The sequence below is a fragment of the Microcaecilia unicolor genome, unplaced genomic scaffold (genome assembly GCF_901765095.1).
Source record: "Microcaecilia unicolor unplaced genomic scaffold, aMicUni1.1, whole genome shotgun sequence".
NCBI classification, from domain to species: domain Eukaryota; kingdom Metazoa; phylum Chordata; class Amphibia; order Gymnophiona; family Siphonopidae; genus Microcaecilia; species Microcaecilia unicolor.
The window spans coordinates 58,966-76,649 of record NW_021963421.1 but is presented as its reverse complement, the minus strand read 5'-3'; the positions used below and the strand labels follow the sequence as shown (position 1 = coordinate 76,649).

At 39.5% G+C, this 17,684-nt stretch overlaps 1 protein-coding gene across 1 annotated transcript in view; it reads left to right on the top strand.

Moving 5' to 3' along the window:
- LOC115459311 (ras-specific guanine nucleotide-releasing factor 2-like) overlaps positions 1–17,684 on the top strand; it is a gene marked incomplete at both ends in the record, with an annotated part of 71,820 nt that overhangs the window by 10,959 nt on the left and 43,177 nt on the right. Inside the window, 2 exons of the mRNA XM_030189157.1 lie at positions 1,369–1,481; positions 9,106–9,166. Coding sequence (XP_030045017.1) covers positions 1,369–1,481; positions 9,106–9,166 — 174 coding nt within the window. The remainder of the gene's footprint in view (positions 1–1,368; positions 1,482–9,105; positions 9,167–17,684) is intronic.

The following is a 17,684-nucleotide window of genomic DNA, read 5'->3' as shown; positions in this document are numbered from 1 at the left end:
GAACTAGCCCAGTGGTGTAGGTCCAGATTGGAGGAGTGATGGTGCAGTGCTGCCTGGATACCAGGTCGGAAGTGTCAACCATTGCTACAAGTTTCTTTGGATGGTACATGGAGGGGAGAGTTAAGAAATGCTTTGGTGAAGTTATCTGCCATCAACAGAGAAAACATTCCTATTTTGGGCTGCATTGAGGCTGACATAACCTGCATGGGTCAGACTGTTTGACGTGCTGCCTACCAGAGAGTCCATGAACAGTTTGCAAGAACTGAACTAGGATCTGCTTATGGATAATTGGCTCTGACGAGAAGAGGTATGCAAAATATGGCGAGAAGTAAAAAATAGTGAAAGAGAATTGGCTTTGTGAAGTTGGTGGGCCGGAGAAATGTGGTACTGCTGCCATTGTCGGAATCCATGCTGTTGGCCAGCTGCACCAGTTTGCGGGAGCATGTGGAAACCCCGGGAGTGGTAACTGGGATGGAGACAGCCATGTGATTTCTAAATTCGGGGTTGTGGCAGGTCAAGCTAAGGCCCAGAATGAAAATGAGTTCTTTCAGCTAGAGAAGGTTCTAGCATCTCTCCAGTTCAGCTTCAGCTGGAAAGCAAAGCACGGCAGTAATGAGAAAATGTCAAGTTGATGTGAAGAATGAGGACCCTGAGGAGTTTGCCTGGACGCTGGCAGTGAAGATTGACTGGGCTGGGTTGACGGCAGAGCAAAGTCATGAACTCAAGCTGCTCCTACACAGGCACCACCATGTCTTCTGTAAGGACAGCAATGATATCAGTTAGACTAATTGGATCTATCACACCATCAACATCGGGACACCTCAACATTAAACAAGAGTGTAGACAGATGGCACTGCACTTGTACAATGAATTTAAGAAGCATGTTCAAGATTTAGTCATTCAAGGCTTTCTGGAGCCCAGCATTAGTCCACGAGCATCTCCAGCAGTCATTATTAGGGAAAAGAATGGGTCCATATGATTTTGCATCGACTACCGCAAATTGAACAACATTATGATGAAAGATACTTACCTATTACCTTGCATCAACGAGTTGTTGGATTTGTTGAGCCAGCCCTGCGTATTTTAAATGACAACTTACTCTTTTACTGACTTTGACAACTGCCCTCATATAGGTAAAATGATTAATCTGTATGCATGGGCTGCATTGAATGATGATATGTACCTGTACATTTTTTAAATATTCTGCAGGGAAAGAAATTATAATTTTGTTTTCATGGAAATTTTAAGACATTCCATAGTAGAAATAAGGTTGATATTTGTATCTTTGTTCTGCTACTTTTTATTCCATGAGGAAAAATCAAGAAAAAAATGCAATGTAAATTGATTTGTAATGCTCTTCTTTTGTAGGATTTTGAGTTAAATAATGAGATGAAAATGAATGTTGTCAATTTACTAGAAGAAGTTTTGCGAGATCCTGACCTTCTACCCCAAGAAAGAAAAGCAACAACTAACATATTAAGGTAAAGCATTTCTGTTTGCTTTCCTTGGCGCTGGAGATAAGGTGAATGAAATTGGGATTATTGGGAATCTGTGGAATTGGTTTCAGGGTTTTCTTTCTAAGAGATTAGATAAGGTTAAGATGGCTAGAGAGTTATCTTCAACTCAGCACTTTCATGTGGAGTGCCACAGAGTTCCTCCTTTTACCCTATTTTATGTAATGTAATGTACTCAGCTGGGACTAGTTTTAGAGACTTCTGGGTTCCAGGCTTTTAATTACATGGACGATATTATTGTCACAATCCCTGTTTATTCTGTGGTGGAAGATGTTAAGTATATGTTGCACAAATGTTGCTTTAATAGATGTTTGGATGATACACATTTTTGAAGTTAAATAAGGAAAAGGCTACCCCCCTCCCTTATTCAAAAGCATTTAACTGGCCAGGATTGGCACCTGGTTGATTAAATGCCACATAACCGTCTATCCGTGAATTTTCAGTGGGAAATGGCCAGCCATGACACATGGAAAATTCACAGATAGCCGGTTATATCATTCGATATAACCAGCTATCTCCCGATTTTCAGTATCAGTTTGGCAGCCATAGTTGGCCGCATGAATATCAGTGTTGAATATCGGCTTAAATAAACTGGATATTCAGTGCCGGTCACCAGATATGACCTGGCATTTAATATCTGGGCTCAGCACCAACTGCAGGAGTTAGCTGAGCTAACTCCTGCAGTCTGAATATCGAGCCCTAAATGTCTATTAGTGGGAGTCAAACATAGTATACATTTAGATCAACTTCTTTTAATTGTTGGTATTCCTTATGTTTTTGAACCAACAGTGACAATTTTGGAAGTAACAATAGATAGTGATATGTCGATAGAGCCTCAAATAGATCTGTTAGTAAAGAAATTGTTTTTGATTTTACAGAAATTAAGGAAGATTCCAAAACTATATGAAGTCTGATCTGTTTAGATTGGTGGTGCAAGTTGTACTGCTGTCACACTAGACTATTGCAATATTGTGTATTTAGGAATCATGGATTCTCTATGTAAGAAATTACAGATGGTACGGAATACTGTAGTGTGGCTGATTTATTCCCTGAATAAGAATGACAGAATTTCTCCACTGCTTATGCCATTGCATTGGTAACCAGTCAAAGCCAGAGTATTATTTAAATTGTGTAGTACGATATTCAAAATTTGGAAGGGGGGAGTGCCCTCTTATATGCATAGGCATTGGCTTTTATGTATTCCTTACAAATATGAAAAGAGCTCCTTATGTAATGGCTCCTGCATTTTCCCAGTTTGAAAGGTGGTAAGGGGAATGGAGTCAGGACTTTGCAGAATGCATATCAGAGGCACAGCGGGGGATTGCATTCGAGAATGTGCACTCCATGACCCCTAATGCGGCATTGCAGGACATTCAGTTTCGGGTATTACACAGTGTGCATACTACTAAACAGAAAGGGAAAGCCATGGGGCTGTGGGAGGATGACATACGTGTTAAGTGTGGGGGGCACCTGGGTACATTCCTACACTCCTTTATGGAGTGTCTGGCGTTGTCTTTATTTTGGACCAGAGCGTTGGGGGTCATTGAGAGCAAGCTATGTTGTACATTTGAATAGTCTTACTCTGTAGTATTGTTGAAAAATACGGCCTCGCTGCAGCGCAGTGTAAATTCATATTACTAGTGACTTATGCATCCTACATTCCTGGGAGGAGGCGACCCCCCCCCCCGCCCCGGTCGCTGGCTGCCTGGCACGGCCTTATGGGTGAAATGGCAAGCTGGCTGCTCACTTCTCTTAAATTTTCCACCTCAGTAGGGCATCGTCAGTACTGTGATCTGTGGAGCAGGTATGTTTCTTTGTGCTCGTCAGAGACCTCTGGTGAGGCTGTCACTCTTTGAGTGTCCCTCTGGAAGGGTGGGAGGGGGGTGGGATGGTAGGGGTGGATTAAGTCACAAAACTGAGTTAGAGGAGGAGATGATTTGTACTTGGCAAGTTTGTAGATTGTTGTGCAATTTGTGAATTTGACTTATGTATGTGTGCACTCTTTTGCCACTTATACTGTGTTTTGTTGGAGTGTCCTCACAGCACTCTACTGTATTTTTCTCTCTGATTCAATAAAAATATTTAAAAAAAAGAAAGGTGGTAAATTCATGAAATTATTTACTTTTACATTTTCATATCAGTCAACCAAAATTTGGAATTCTTTGCCTTTTGAGATAAGACAATTGTCTGATTATTTAGAGCTCCTTTTACCAAGCCGCAGTAGAGGTTCCTGTGAAGCAAATGCAACAAAGCCCATAGGAATTGAATGGGCTTCTTAGCATTTGCTGCGCCAGGAATCACTACCTTGGCTTCGTAAAAGGAGCCCTTAGTTTTTAGGAAAGCAGTGAAAACTCTTCTATTTTGTAAATATGTACTGTCAAAATGTTGAACTGTTATTTTAATTCATTGTAGTTCCTGGGATATGCATGGCTTGTTAATCTGTTGTCTGTTTAGAACTTTAAAGGTAGAAACAGAATAAAAGAAATGTAATATAAGGTAATGAATGAAATTGATAAAAAATATGCGAGACCTGCTCTTCTGCATCCTGTTCCCAAAGCTGTCAAAAAATTCGAAATTGTAGCTGCCTGGTAAGAAAAAAGACTAGAAAAAAAATTTTTGGAAGGCAGTCCTTTATATAAAGGAAATGCTAATTGCAAATAATTTTGCATATCATATTTTGAAGACTATTGTAATCAGTGAGCATAAATATGCTGGAGCAATGCCCTGAATAATTTTAAGTACATAAGTAATGCCATACTGGGAAAAGACCAAAGGTCCATCGAGCCCAGCATCCTGTCCCCGACAGTGACCAATCCAGGTCAAGGGCACCTGGCAAGCTACCCAAACGTACAAACATTTTATACAAGTTATTCCCGAAATTGTGGATTTTTCCCAAGTCCATTTAGTAGTGGTCTATGGACTTGTCCTTTAGAAAACCGTCCAACCCCTTTTTAAACTCTGCCAAGTTAACCGCCTTCACTACGTTCTCCGGCAACGAATTCCAGAGTTTAATTATGCTTTGGGTGAAGAAAAATTTTCTCCTATATTTACTACACTGTAGTTTCATCGCATGCCCCCTAGTCCTAGTATTTTTAGAAAGCGTGAACAGACACTTCACATTCACCTGTTCCACTTCACTCATTATTTTATATACCTCTATCATGTCTCCCCTCATCCGTCTCAAGCTGAAAAGCCCTAGCCTCCTTAGTCTTTCCTTATAGGGAAGTCGTCCCATCCCCGCTATCATTTTTGTCGCCCTTCGCTGCACCTTTTCCAGTTCTACTATATCAACATATAATGTAAAAGATATTCAGGCCTCAACTGGTAACCAGTGGAATTGAACGTAATAAGGAAATACTCTATCAAATTTTCTCAAAAGTCAAATGGCCATATTCTGAGTAGTTCATAATTTTCTGATTGAATGTTTTGCACATTCCGGATATATAACATTACAATAATCGACTGTAGTCAAGATTAGGGCTTGTGCTAATAACCTAAATTTCTCCTGAGTAAAATATTTCTGTACACTCCTCAGGTTATTCATAAGCCTGAAACATCTCTTTGCAATACCATTCTCCTAGGTTTCCCAAGTCATATATTTTTTAATTTAGAAAACCTCTAAGACTAGATAGGGAATTTCAAACTTGATCAAAATATATCAATACCCCTAGGAAGTTTGAAAAATAACTTTGTATCTCACCCACCTGTAATCTTCAAATTTCAACCAGGAAATCACTTAATAGAAATTAAACTAATGGGACATCAAAAAGCTTTGAGGTCACGTTAGTTTGATTTCTATTAAGTGATTTCCTGATTGAAATTTGAAGATTACAGGTGGGTGAGATACAAAGTTAGTTTTCCAACTTCCTAGGGGTATTGATATATTTTTTAATGCCATGATAACATCACAACTAGACTTTTGTAATGCCCTGTACACTGGTCAAACGAAAAAAAGTTTGTATCAGCTCCAACTAATATAGAATGCAAACAGCATGACCACATCATACCCTTCCTGCAAATACTACACTGGCTACCAGTACCTTACTCTGTGTTTGATTTTCAAGGCCATCAGACAAAATGGGCCAGTGTACTTAAAGAATAAGTTAGCCCTTTAGACAGCTTTGAGACCTCTAAGATCCTCTCCATGGATCATCGCTATCTGTTCCCTCATCAAAAGAAATTGTACGATGTGATACCCGCCAGTGAGCCTTCTCAGGAGTAGCCCCCACTCTCTGGAGTTTACTCCCAGAGGGGACTACGTATAACTCAAGACTACCTCTACTTCAGGAAGCAGGTAAAAACCTGGCTCTTCTCCCAAACCTTCAATACATAGGGTGACTGACTATACATCCATTCTGCACCTGGACTAGCTTGCTACACCCACTGTAACTTAGACCAGTTCCTTATACCTTGATTAACTGTATTTATCCCAACTGACTCTGTACCACGTATCTTGTCCCCATCTATATATCTGTATTTGGCCCCTCAGCTATACGGTAAGCTGTACTGTAGAAAAGCATTAGTATCATAGCAATGTTGAATGTTCTAATTGTGTGCTTCCATCGCTATTATGCTTACATCATATTATATGTTATTTGAATTTCAGTGCTATTAAATGTGTGTATTTTTTATCCTGTTTCGTGGTAGTCCTATTATTAGGTTTCAGTTTGCTGCTTTCATCTTTCACTGTGTCTGTCTATATTTGTTCATTTTACTATTGTTATGCTGTTAACAAAATTGCAACTTTGATGTTAAACTTTACCTACTATACACTGCCGGGTGAATCTCTTCATAAAGGCAGTTAATAAATCCCAATAAATATATTTATTTTTTTTATTAGAAAATTATTTTATAGGTTACAAATCTGTAATAACATTCAAAGTGCAGATTAATACAAATACATCTTTAAAGCAAGACATATTTGTTGTTTTGATCAATAGAAACCACTAAAATTTTAAATGATGATTGCAGTTCATAGGTTAAACCATTTACTACCAAAGAACATGTCTTTAAAGAAACTTCCTTACGACCGACCAAGAGAAACTTGGTCTTCTCACTATTCAGTTTTAAGCAGTTATTAACCATCCATGTGGAAACCATTAGTATACATTTCTCTATCTGCAATTTCATATCTTCAACATCTGTTGTTGTTGGATTTAAAATTGTAATATCAACAACATATCTGAATACTCTAAAACCAGCTAAATCTAAGTCAAATCCCAAAGATGTCATAAGAACATTGAACGGGACAAGGGAGAGTGGAGAACCCAGAGAAACTCCGTAAACTGCATTCCATTTCTTTGAATAGGCTCCATCCATCTTAATTAACCAAATAAGACTTTGCCATGAGAAAACCCCTAAACCAACTTAAAACATGTTCTGTAATTCCAATGTTGTTCAAGATATTCAACAATAAATCATGGTCAACCATGCTGAAAGCACTCGATAGATCAAATTGTATAACAAGAGTCCCTTTTCCCTCAACTCAAATGTTGACGCATACAGCAATGTCTCTGTGTTAAAATGTGTCTGAAACCCTGATTGAGAATGGTGTAAGACATTAAACCTATCTAAATAATTTACCAACTGAATGGTAACTAGAGCCTCCTTAAGTTTAACTAAAAATGGTATTGAAGCCACTGGTCTATAATTACTTACAATAGCCTGAGATTCTTTCTTATTTTTCAGTATGAGGGTTAAAATAATATCCCCTCAGGAATAGGGGAAAAGGTCATGTGCTAATGAAATAGTCAACCTATCATAGATTTAAGTCTAAACAAAGGAGAAATGTCTCATATAAGCAGTAAGACAGGAGTCTAATTGATAATGTGATTTAGAAAATTTGTCAATTAAGCGATTCATATCAGACCAATAAATTTCCCATGTATTTCTGGTATCTCAGCACAGGAAATGTTCAAATGTTATCTTATTGAAAGCTTCACAAATATCTAGAGTATTTTATGTTCCTCCATTTAAAAAGAAGGTAGGGAGTGAAGTCGCCAGTATCAGAGATAGTTTGAACTTGACTGCTTTCATAGAATCATCTAAGGATGTGGTGGCCACCTTGATTGTGAATATGACGTTGGATTATGATTGGGACTGGCTCTTAAAAATGTATTTCAAACACGGACTGGCTCTTAAAAATATATTTCAAACACAGAGACACTTTGTTTTGTACCTTGAAAGTCTGTATGTATGTTTCCTGACCTTTGCTAAAGTGACTCAGAAATGGCATAAACAGTTTCTGATTATGAGACCTAGAATGGTCGCATTAGAAATTTTATTGCTGTTGAAATTTCCTTGTACATGTTTGATTAAATACAAAAATGCAACCTATATTTTCTTTGAACCTTCACAATTGGCATTGTTTCTGAGAGATAAACTGGTAGCTCAGAGGCAAGCTGTGGAATTTATTCTTTCTGGGGAACCACCTCATAAGACTTGCTCACTCTGGGGCCCTTTTACTAAGGCGCACAGAAAAATGGCCTGCGCTGGTGAAGGCCCATGTATTGAATGCACACAGATCAGTTTTTCAGTGTGCCTACAAAAAGGACCTTTTGGACGTGAGGCAAAATAAAAATTGGCACGCGTCCATTTTGGGCCTGAGACATTACCACCACCCATTGACTTAGCGGTAAGTTCTCACGCATTAACCGGGCAGTAATCGCCAGCACACGAACACTGCCTATTACCACCCGGTTAGCGCCACATGGTAAAAAATAAAAAATATTTTCTGCTGCGTGTATCGGACGCATGTAAAAATTAGAATTACCAACCAGGGCACACTGTAGTCAGGCGGTAGTTCTAATTTGGCGTTCATTGTATGTGCATAGGTGCCTACGTGCCTTAGGACCCCTCTCTGATTTAGAATTATTTGATTAGTTCTGCACTCTCCCCAAGATTCTCTACATGGTGCTCAAAATTGCACACAGAAATTTTACTGTTGTTACAATGTCAACAAAATTGTAAGTTTTATGTTAAACTGGACCTGCTTTATACCACCTTGGGTGAGTCTGTTCACAGAGGCGGTTAATAAATCCTAATAAATAAATTAAATTAAGTCTGAAATTTGAAAAAAGTTTGGACAAATTCCTGGAAGAATAATCCATAATCTTTTATTAAGGTACACCTGGGAAAAATCACTGCTTATCCCTTAGGGGTAAGTATCATGGACTCTTGCTTTATTTTGGGATTCTGCCACTGGATTGGCCACTGTTGGTTTGACCCCAGTATGGCAGTTCTTTTGTTCTTATTGTCTATATCAGAGCTAATCAGTTCTGGTCCTCGAGATCCAGAGGCAGGCCAGGTTTTCAGACTATCCACAATGAATATGCATGAGAGAAATTTGCATACACTGCATGCTTGGTATACAAATCTCTCTCATGCATATTCACTGTGGATATCCTAAGAATCTGCCACGCTTGTGGACCTTGAGGGCCAGAATTGAGTAGTCCTGGTCTAGATTATCAGCATTACCACTCATAGCCTTCCAACAGTTTCTTCTTGCCTTGTCTTTTGTATACACTCATATCTGCTGTACTATCCTTGCTAACATATATTTGATATTATGTAATATTCTGGTGTTTTTCAGTGCCCTTTGTCAGGATGATCAAGATGAACCCCATTTAAAGCTTGAGGACATCATTGCTATGGTGAGTTTTTTTAAAGTCTTGACTTAGTGTTTTTGCCAAATAAAAGCATGTAAATTAGCTAACATAAATAAGATAAAGATGTTTTATTCTATGTGGAAACTTAAACGTATAAGACCTTACTTTCCGAGGGACATATTCCGTAACTTGACACAATCAATGGTATTGAGCCACACAGATTATTGCAATGGAATATAAGCGGGTTGTAAAGTACAGCTTATGAAAAAACTCCAGACAGCCCAAAACACAGCTGCCAGACTGATATTCAACAAAAAAAGATTTGATAGCGCTAAATCTCTTTGATTGAAGCTACACTGGCTCCCTATCAAGGACCGCATTACTTTCAAAATTTACTCGCTGGTCCACAAGATAATCTTCGGTGATGCCCCAGGATATATGATTGATTTAATAGATCTTCCAGCCAGAAACAGAATCAGTTCATCACGTACTTATCTGAACCGTCACTATCCAAGCTGCATTGGACTCAAATACAAATCAACCTGTGCATCCAATTTTTCTTACTTAAGTACGCAAATGTGGAATGCATTACCAAAGAGTGTGAAAACGATGCACGACCATCAAAACTTCAAGTGAACTTTAAAGACCTATCTGTTTTGCAAGGCCTACCCTATTGATTCTACTTAAATGCCTCAACTCTACAATGCATCTATACATACATTGCAATGGACATTTTATTTCTTATTTCCTTTCCCTTATTGTACCCATTTACCCTACCTTACCTGACCTTTTTTCTAATTGTATTTGTTTGATACCTACCGTACTTGGCGTTCACCATTACGATATTTTGTAAGCCACATTGAGCCTGCTAATATGTGGGAAAATGTGGGATACAAATGTTATAAATAAATAAATAAACATAATGAAGGCAAGTTTCAAACCATTTTGTATACGTAACCATGTTTACGGATGTAAAATCGGCTTCTGAAAATTGCCCAGTTTTGGCATGTATATTTTTAACTGCAGGGAAAAGGAAAGTTTCTGGGATCAGAGGGTGGGAAAGTGAATTTATTTTGCACAGATTTATACTTTAAAGCCTTCTGACATGCTTTTATCTCCATATCGAACATGCACAAATAGCAGACACAAAGTCAGTGGGTACTTGAGTATCTGTGCACTTTGCAGGTAGGATTTTCAAAGGGAACACTCATAGGAATTTTTCCTTTGATAGATTAGATTTAGATTTATTATTTATAATCCACCCTTATTCAGGACGAGGTACAATAATATAATCACAGACAAATTCAAAAACATATAAAACAAAAACAAGCATAAAAATTTCAAAATCCAGCCCAAGCCACAGTTCAGAAGTGAGCAGTCAAGAAAATACAAAGTATCAATAGTAGCATAAAAAGCCAGACACAAATGGAATTCATGTTTCAGTCCAACAGTAGAAAAGGTTCCTTTTCTAATCACATCCAGACAAAATTGATTTATTGGAGGCACAACTAAATTTCTAGCATTCAGAGACCACAAATGTCTATTCGGAACATAACGATGAATAACATCTTCAGATATGCAGCAGTATAATGAAACAAAACATGATGAACAACAGTAGCAATTTAAATTTTACCCTAATTCAACCGGCAGCCATCTCAATCACTTTAAGTAAGTTGAATTATGAACAATTTGTAAAGAATGAATACAAGTCCCTGGTAACCCCAAGGGCCCTGTTTACTAAGTCGTGCTATAGGCGCACTAGCGTTTTTAGCGTGTGCTAACACTAGAGACACCCATAGGAATATATGAGGGTCTTTAGTGTTTAGCGCATGCTAATTCTAGCACACCTTAGTAAACAAGGTCACAAATATACAATGTTACAATAATCCAGGCCAGTTAACACCATAGCCTCCACCACCCTCACAAAATCCACTGCTTGAAGCAAATGGTGTAACCGACTCAAAAGATGTAATTTTAAAAATGAAGCATAAATCAGGTGCTAAAAGAAAAAACAGCATCAAACAAACCCCCCACCCCGAGTCCATACCTGAGTCGACACTCTTACAGAAATGCCTGACAAGGTAACAAACTCCAGAAAAACAAAAGAGGCATCAGCACTCACAAAAAAGCAACTCAGTTTTATTCACATTCAACTTTAATCAATTTCATTGCAACCACAGCAACACTTCATCAAACACACACTGCATTTTCTGGATCATATTATGCACACTCCAAAAAATGATATCATCCACATATATGCATAACAAGACCCCCAACGCCCACAGCAAATGTCTCAAAGGCCTCAAATAGATGTTAAAAAGCACTGCTGACAACACAGAGCCCTGGGACACTCCCAGTTCAAAAGAGTACAATTCAGATAATTTATATCCCACAGCCACCCTTTGCTTCCTTCCCTGCAAGTGCGATTGAAACCACAATAACACTGTTCCCTGTAGACCACAAGCACCAAGGCGCTGCACCAAAATTTCATAATCAATAGTATCAAATGCTGCTGATATATCCAAAAATGCAAAAAAATAACTTTCAAGATTATCCAAAACCAAACGTACCTCATCCACAGTTGCAGCTATTAGCACCTTGGTGCTATGCACTCTACAGAACCCATATTGATTCTCATCCAACAAATTTTTCCTTGTCAGAAAATCATCCAATTGCAAATAAACAGACTGTTTCAACAATTTATCAAGAACTGGCAGAGAAGAAATCGGCCGATAATTAGCTAATTCAGTACAACCTACCTTATAATCTTTTACCACAGGGCATACAGTTGACAATTTAAGCTCATCAGAAATAATAGCAGAACAAGCACTTCTCCTAACGTTCTTAACAACACTGGTGAACAAACATCACCCTCTGCCCCCGTAGGACGACATTTATTCCAAAACTATGTCATCGCCCTACTTTCTACTGGTAAAAACTCTCTCCATTTTTACCCTCATCCCATGATGAGCTCTCCAAATCCCTATCTCCAGTAAATGATACCACATTCTGAAGCTTCTGACTAAAATATCTTGCATGCTCATCTGGTAGAAAAGGAGAAATACAACTATTAATAGCACTATCATGCGTAACAAGCAATAGAAAACAATTCTTTAGGACAATTTAATGATTCCTTAATACTTTCTTGATAATACTTTTCCTTAGTATTTTTCACAACAGCAGTATATTCTTGTAATTTTAACAAGTAGGAACCCCTAATATCCAGGTCACATGTTCGCCTTCATTCACGCTCTTATTTTTCGCAATACCCGTCTTAACTGCTTCATACCAGGGGGCACCCCAAAATCTACCTTTCCTCCCACAGGGTGATCTTTCACAATCTTCATCAGAGCAACCTGATTCAATGCCTGTCCCAGGGTCCTATCCCAATGCTCATCCAAAACCTCTTTATCCAACACTGAGATATTCCCCAATAATGGGGCCCAAACATCCCATAATAAAGCATTATCAACCAATGGGCGCACCATCCTAACACCTAAGGACTTCCCACCCAATTCCTTCCTTAGTGATAGTTTTAATTCAATGAAAAAATTATCTGTCCAACCATTATGTTAACAACTACCTGCACTTCTGCAGCTCACAAAGAATACAAAAATACCAGATCCATAATATGCCCACCCTGATGAGTTGCTTGTCGCACAATTTGCTCAAAAGATAGCACAGCCATGGTATCAAACAAAACATGTGTCACAATCTCACAAGGAGAAATTGGAAGATTAAAATCTCCCAAAATTACAAGTTCGACAAATCCACAGAAAGCTCCAGCAGTGTCACCAATAGAGAGGAACAATCCACACCAAAATATCGGCGGTGATCAATAAATCAAACACACAGAATACAATGATCCACTCAACAACAGATCTGCACCCTCACAATCATTTTCAAACATCTTAATCAATTTCAATTCCTCTCTTTAAATTAAAATCACCCCTTCCCTCTCCTACAAGATCTACAACCCCAACCCCTCTTAAAACCCATAGGATAGCATTGATTTGCCAGAACTACATCCGATATCTCAAACCAATATTCTGACACCCAAAATATACAAATCGTACTTCTGAATCAAATCCCTTATCAATATCTCTTTATTTCTCACTGATCAGTCATTGATTAAAGCAACTTTCAAAAAATCAGCAGAAAGTAATTCCAATCCACTCTTCAAAGGAATATTCACCAGAACCCTCTCACTATCCCTCCACCTACCCCTCCATTTACTTGACAGGGTCCAGAACGGCCATTCCCCTACACCACAGAAATTCTACATGTTAGCTACTAATACAAAAAATATATATCAATTCAAATATCATAACACAAAATACACCAAAATTAATCAACAGCATCAATCCAAACCGGACCCCCCTGCCACAATATCTTTCTGCACTGGCACCCCAACTCGACCTGACTTGACTACTCTCCCCTAGCCCAATATTTAGAAAATATTCCCCTAGTATCTAGTACACCCCCTCCTCCCCACTTACCCACTCCAACCCCAACAGTAAAAAAAAAATCTTTCCTAACGCACCCCTTCCTCTGCCCTGATTGTAAAAAAAACTTTTAGGGTGTCTAGTGCTACCCCTTTGACCCCTCCCCCAGGCACCTTCTCCCCCAAGATACATAGCTTAAGAGGCAGGAATGATACCCATTTGCTCCTGCCTGCAGTGTTGCCATCTTGAAAAATGGTGGCGCACAGTCCTGTGTGGTCTATTCGTATCCTTTACTACTTATCATTTCTATAGCGATACTAAGCATATGCAGCACTGTACCATCTCACCGCCCCTCTTTACACCATCTCATCACCCCACACCATCACTTTCTCACTTCTCGCCTCCTCCCTGTCTCTCCCATTGTCCCTGTCTCCTGTACACTCCCCCCTCCAGAGATGCTTCTTTTAGGGGCCCTTTTACTAAGCTGTGTGGGCACCTCCGTGCATCAATTTTGAACTACAGCCCAGTAGCCAGGCATTGTATGTGCATAGACCATTACCACCCGGTTAACGTGTGAGACTTTACCACTAGGTGAATGCGTGGCAGTAAGGTCTCAGGCCCATAATGGATGCATGCCAATTTTTATTTTGCCGCAAATTCATTTTTGGCCAAAAAAAGAGGCCTTTTTTGCAGATGCGCTGAAAAACTGGACTTATGAGTTTCCAATACACGTGTCTACACCAGCGCAGGCCACTTTTCGGTGGGCCTTAGTAAAAGGACCCCTTACTATGTTGAACTCCTTCCCCTCCCTCTCCATCTCTCTATAGAGGTTCTTCCCACCCATTTTTGTTCCCTCCTTTTTCTTGTACCTTCCCTTTACTAGAGACATCCTCCTCCTACTAGAGACTACCCACTTACCCACTTGATGCTTTTCACCCATTCTTACCCCCTCATTTACATGATGCTCTTTCTCCCATTCTATCTACTTATCAATTCTATAGCACTACAAGGCATACTCATCCCCATCCACCCACTCAATGCTCTTTTCCCCATTCTCATCCAACCCTCTGTCACCCACTTTTTGTCCCGACTGTGAGTGAAGAGTTTGTCTGTGGCTCTTTAGCAGGGGCTTCTTTGGAAGCTGCCATTGATAGTGGTGAGCAGACAGCTAGACCTCCATCTCTGTTTCTCTTGCCATGTCTGGGAAGCAATTCAAACTATGGAATCAGTGTACCACAAACTTTAAAAACTAAGATTCAAGCTCACTATTCTAAGATTAAGACTTTAAAGCATAAATTGTCTCAGATGGAGAAGCAGATTGTGGATCAGGGAGATATGATTCAAAATATTCAAGCTTTAAATGCCACTGTGGTAAAGGATATTACTGCTTTCCAATATAAGGTTGAAAATTTAGAGAGTAACATCAGGAGCTGTAATTTGCATCTTATTAATTTGCCTGAGTCACCAGTTGTAACATCTAAAGATATGTGTAAGAGGTATTTGATAGTGGAATTAGAAAAGGTACAGAGAAGGGTGACAAAAATGATAAAAGGGATGGGACGACTTCCCTATGAGGAATGACTAAAGAGATTAGGACTCTTCAGCTTGGAGAAGAGTTGGCTGAGGTGAGATGTGATATTGAGTGGAGTGAAATGGGTAGACATGAATCATTTGTTTACTCTTTCCTAAAATGCAAGGACTCGAGGGCACGCATTGAAGATACTAAGTCTTTGGCCAGTCCTGGTTTTAAACTTAAATCCCAAAGCAATGTAGTATTTGTAGTCCATGATCCTGTCTAATCAGTGCTGCAGGTCCCATACATCTTGATGAAATTGGCAGAAATCCAGGACCAGCCAAAAAATCTCCCTCCTGGAATAGGTAACTTGGCAGCTCTGCATATTATTCATCCACAGATTAAAAAAACATAACAGTTCTTCATAGGGCATATTTCTCCCCCGCTAGGGCATTCAGAGTGGGTTGTATTTTGTAACATAGAAAAAGACAACCGATAAAGACCTGGATAGTCCATCCAGTTTGCCCAACAGGCACACTCATTATCAATTCATGATTAAATCAACAAAGAATGTGATATTATGTACTTTATCACAAGTCTTTCTTTGGCGTTTCTGGCACATAGACTCTGCCTTATGTTCCACCCACTGGAGTTGCCGTCAAAGCCCACTCCAGCCTATGCAAATGTGTCTTGCCATTTGTGGACCCAGATCGTAAAAGTCTGCCCAGCACTGTAGGTTCCATCTACTGAAGTTGCCACTGAAGCCCATTTCAGCCTATCCTAAACTGGATTGCCATATACAAACACAGACCTAGGAGAGGCCTAGTGGTTAGGGTGGTGGACTTTGGTCCTGGAGAACTGAGGAACTGAGTTCGATTCCCACTTCAGGCACAGGCAGCTCCTTGTGACTCTGGGCAAGTCACTTAACCCTCCATTGCCCCAGGTACAAATAAGTACCTGTATACAATATGTAAGCCGCATTGAGCCTGCCATGAGTGGGAAAGCGCGGGGTACAAATGTAACTAAAATAAAATAAAATCTGCCCGGCACCGGCCTTAGTTCTTCACAGCCAGATTCATTGTCCAAGCATCACTCACACATCCACCCACCTGCAGCCATTTAAGGTTTTTTTTTTTTTTTTTTTTTTTTTTTTGGGGGGGGGGGGTTACATTTTTTGTTTTATACCATCTGTTTTCTAAATAGAGTTCCTCTGTGTTCATGCCACAACCTTTCACTGTTTTTGTCTCTTCCATCTCCCTCGGGAGGGCATTCCAGGCATCGACCACCCAGTGAAAAAGAATTTCCTGTCATTACTCCTCTCTACCACCCTGCAACCTCTGTTCATGTCCTCTAGTTGTACCATTTCCCTTTACTGGAAGAGATTTGTTCCTATAATAATACCTTTCAAGTATTTAAATGTCTGTAGCATATCTCCCCTGTCCATTCTTTCTTCTCAGCTTCCCTTCTTTCCTTAGTCTATACATATTCAGGTCTTGCAGTTTCTTCTCATACATCTTTTGGCACAAACCTTATATCATTTTTTTTGCCTTCCTCTAGACCACTTCTAGTCTTTTTATATCCTTAGCAAGATACGGCCTCCAAAACTGAACACAATACTCTAGGTGGGACCTAACCAGTGACTTGTACAGGGGCATCAACACCTCCTCTCTTGATGCAGCCTAGCATTCTTCTGCCTACGGCCACTGCTTTGGCAAACTTTTTTTTCACTTTAAGATCCTCGGACACCATCACCCCAATGTCCCTCTCCCCGTCTGTGTATATCAGCCTCTCACCTGCTAGGACATATGGCTCTCTTAGGTTTCTACTCCCCAAATGCATCACTTTGCACTTCTTTGCATAATTGCCAAACGTTGGACCATTCTTCTAACTTTTGCAGATCCCTTTTCATGTTTTCCACTCCATTTGGGGTGTCCACTCTATTATAAATCTTGGTATCATCGCAAAAAGACAAACCTTAGCTTTTAATCCTACGGCAATGTCACTTACAAATATAGTGAATAGAATCAGCCCCAGCACCAATCCCTGGCACACTCTGCTACTCACCTTTCCTTCCTCAGAGTGAATTCTATTAACCACCACCCTCTGGTGTCTGTCCATCAACCAGTTTCTAATCCAATTCACCACTTTTGGTCCTAACTCCAGCCTTTCAAGTTTATTTAAGAGCCTCCTATGAGGAATTGTGTCAAAGGCTTTGCTGAAATCCAAGTAGATTACATCTAGCGCATGTCCTCGATCCAGTTCTCTGATCACCCAGTCAAAGAATTGAATCAAATTTGTTTGGCATGATTTACCTTTGGTAAAACCATGTTGCCTCGGATCTTGTAACTCGTTAGATTCCATACCCCTGGACATTTTAACAAATTAGTTTAGAGTTCTTTGGGGTAGTAGAAGTCAGCTTTTATTTATTTATTATGACATTTGGGGGGGAGGAGTTATTATAGTTGCTAACATTTTCTCACCAATTATGCATGTAAATGTTTAGAACAGTGGCCTATATGTCTGTATTTGTGCGCATACATGCATAAATGTCAAAAATCTGTCTAAGCACTGTTCTGTAAATATGCACATCATACGTAGCATATAT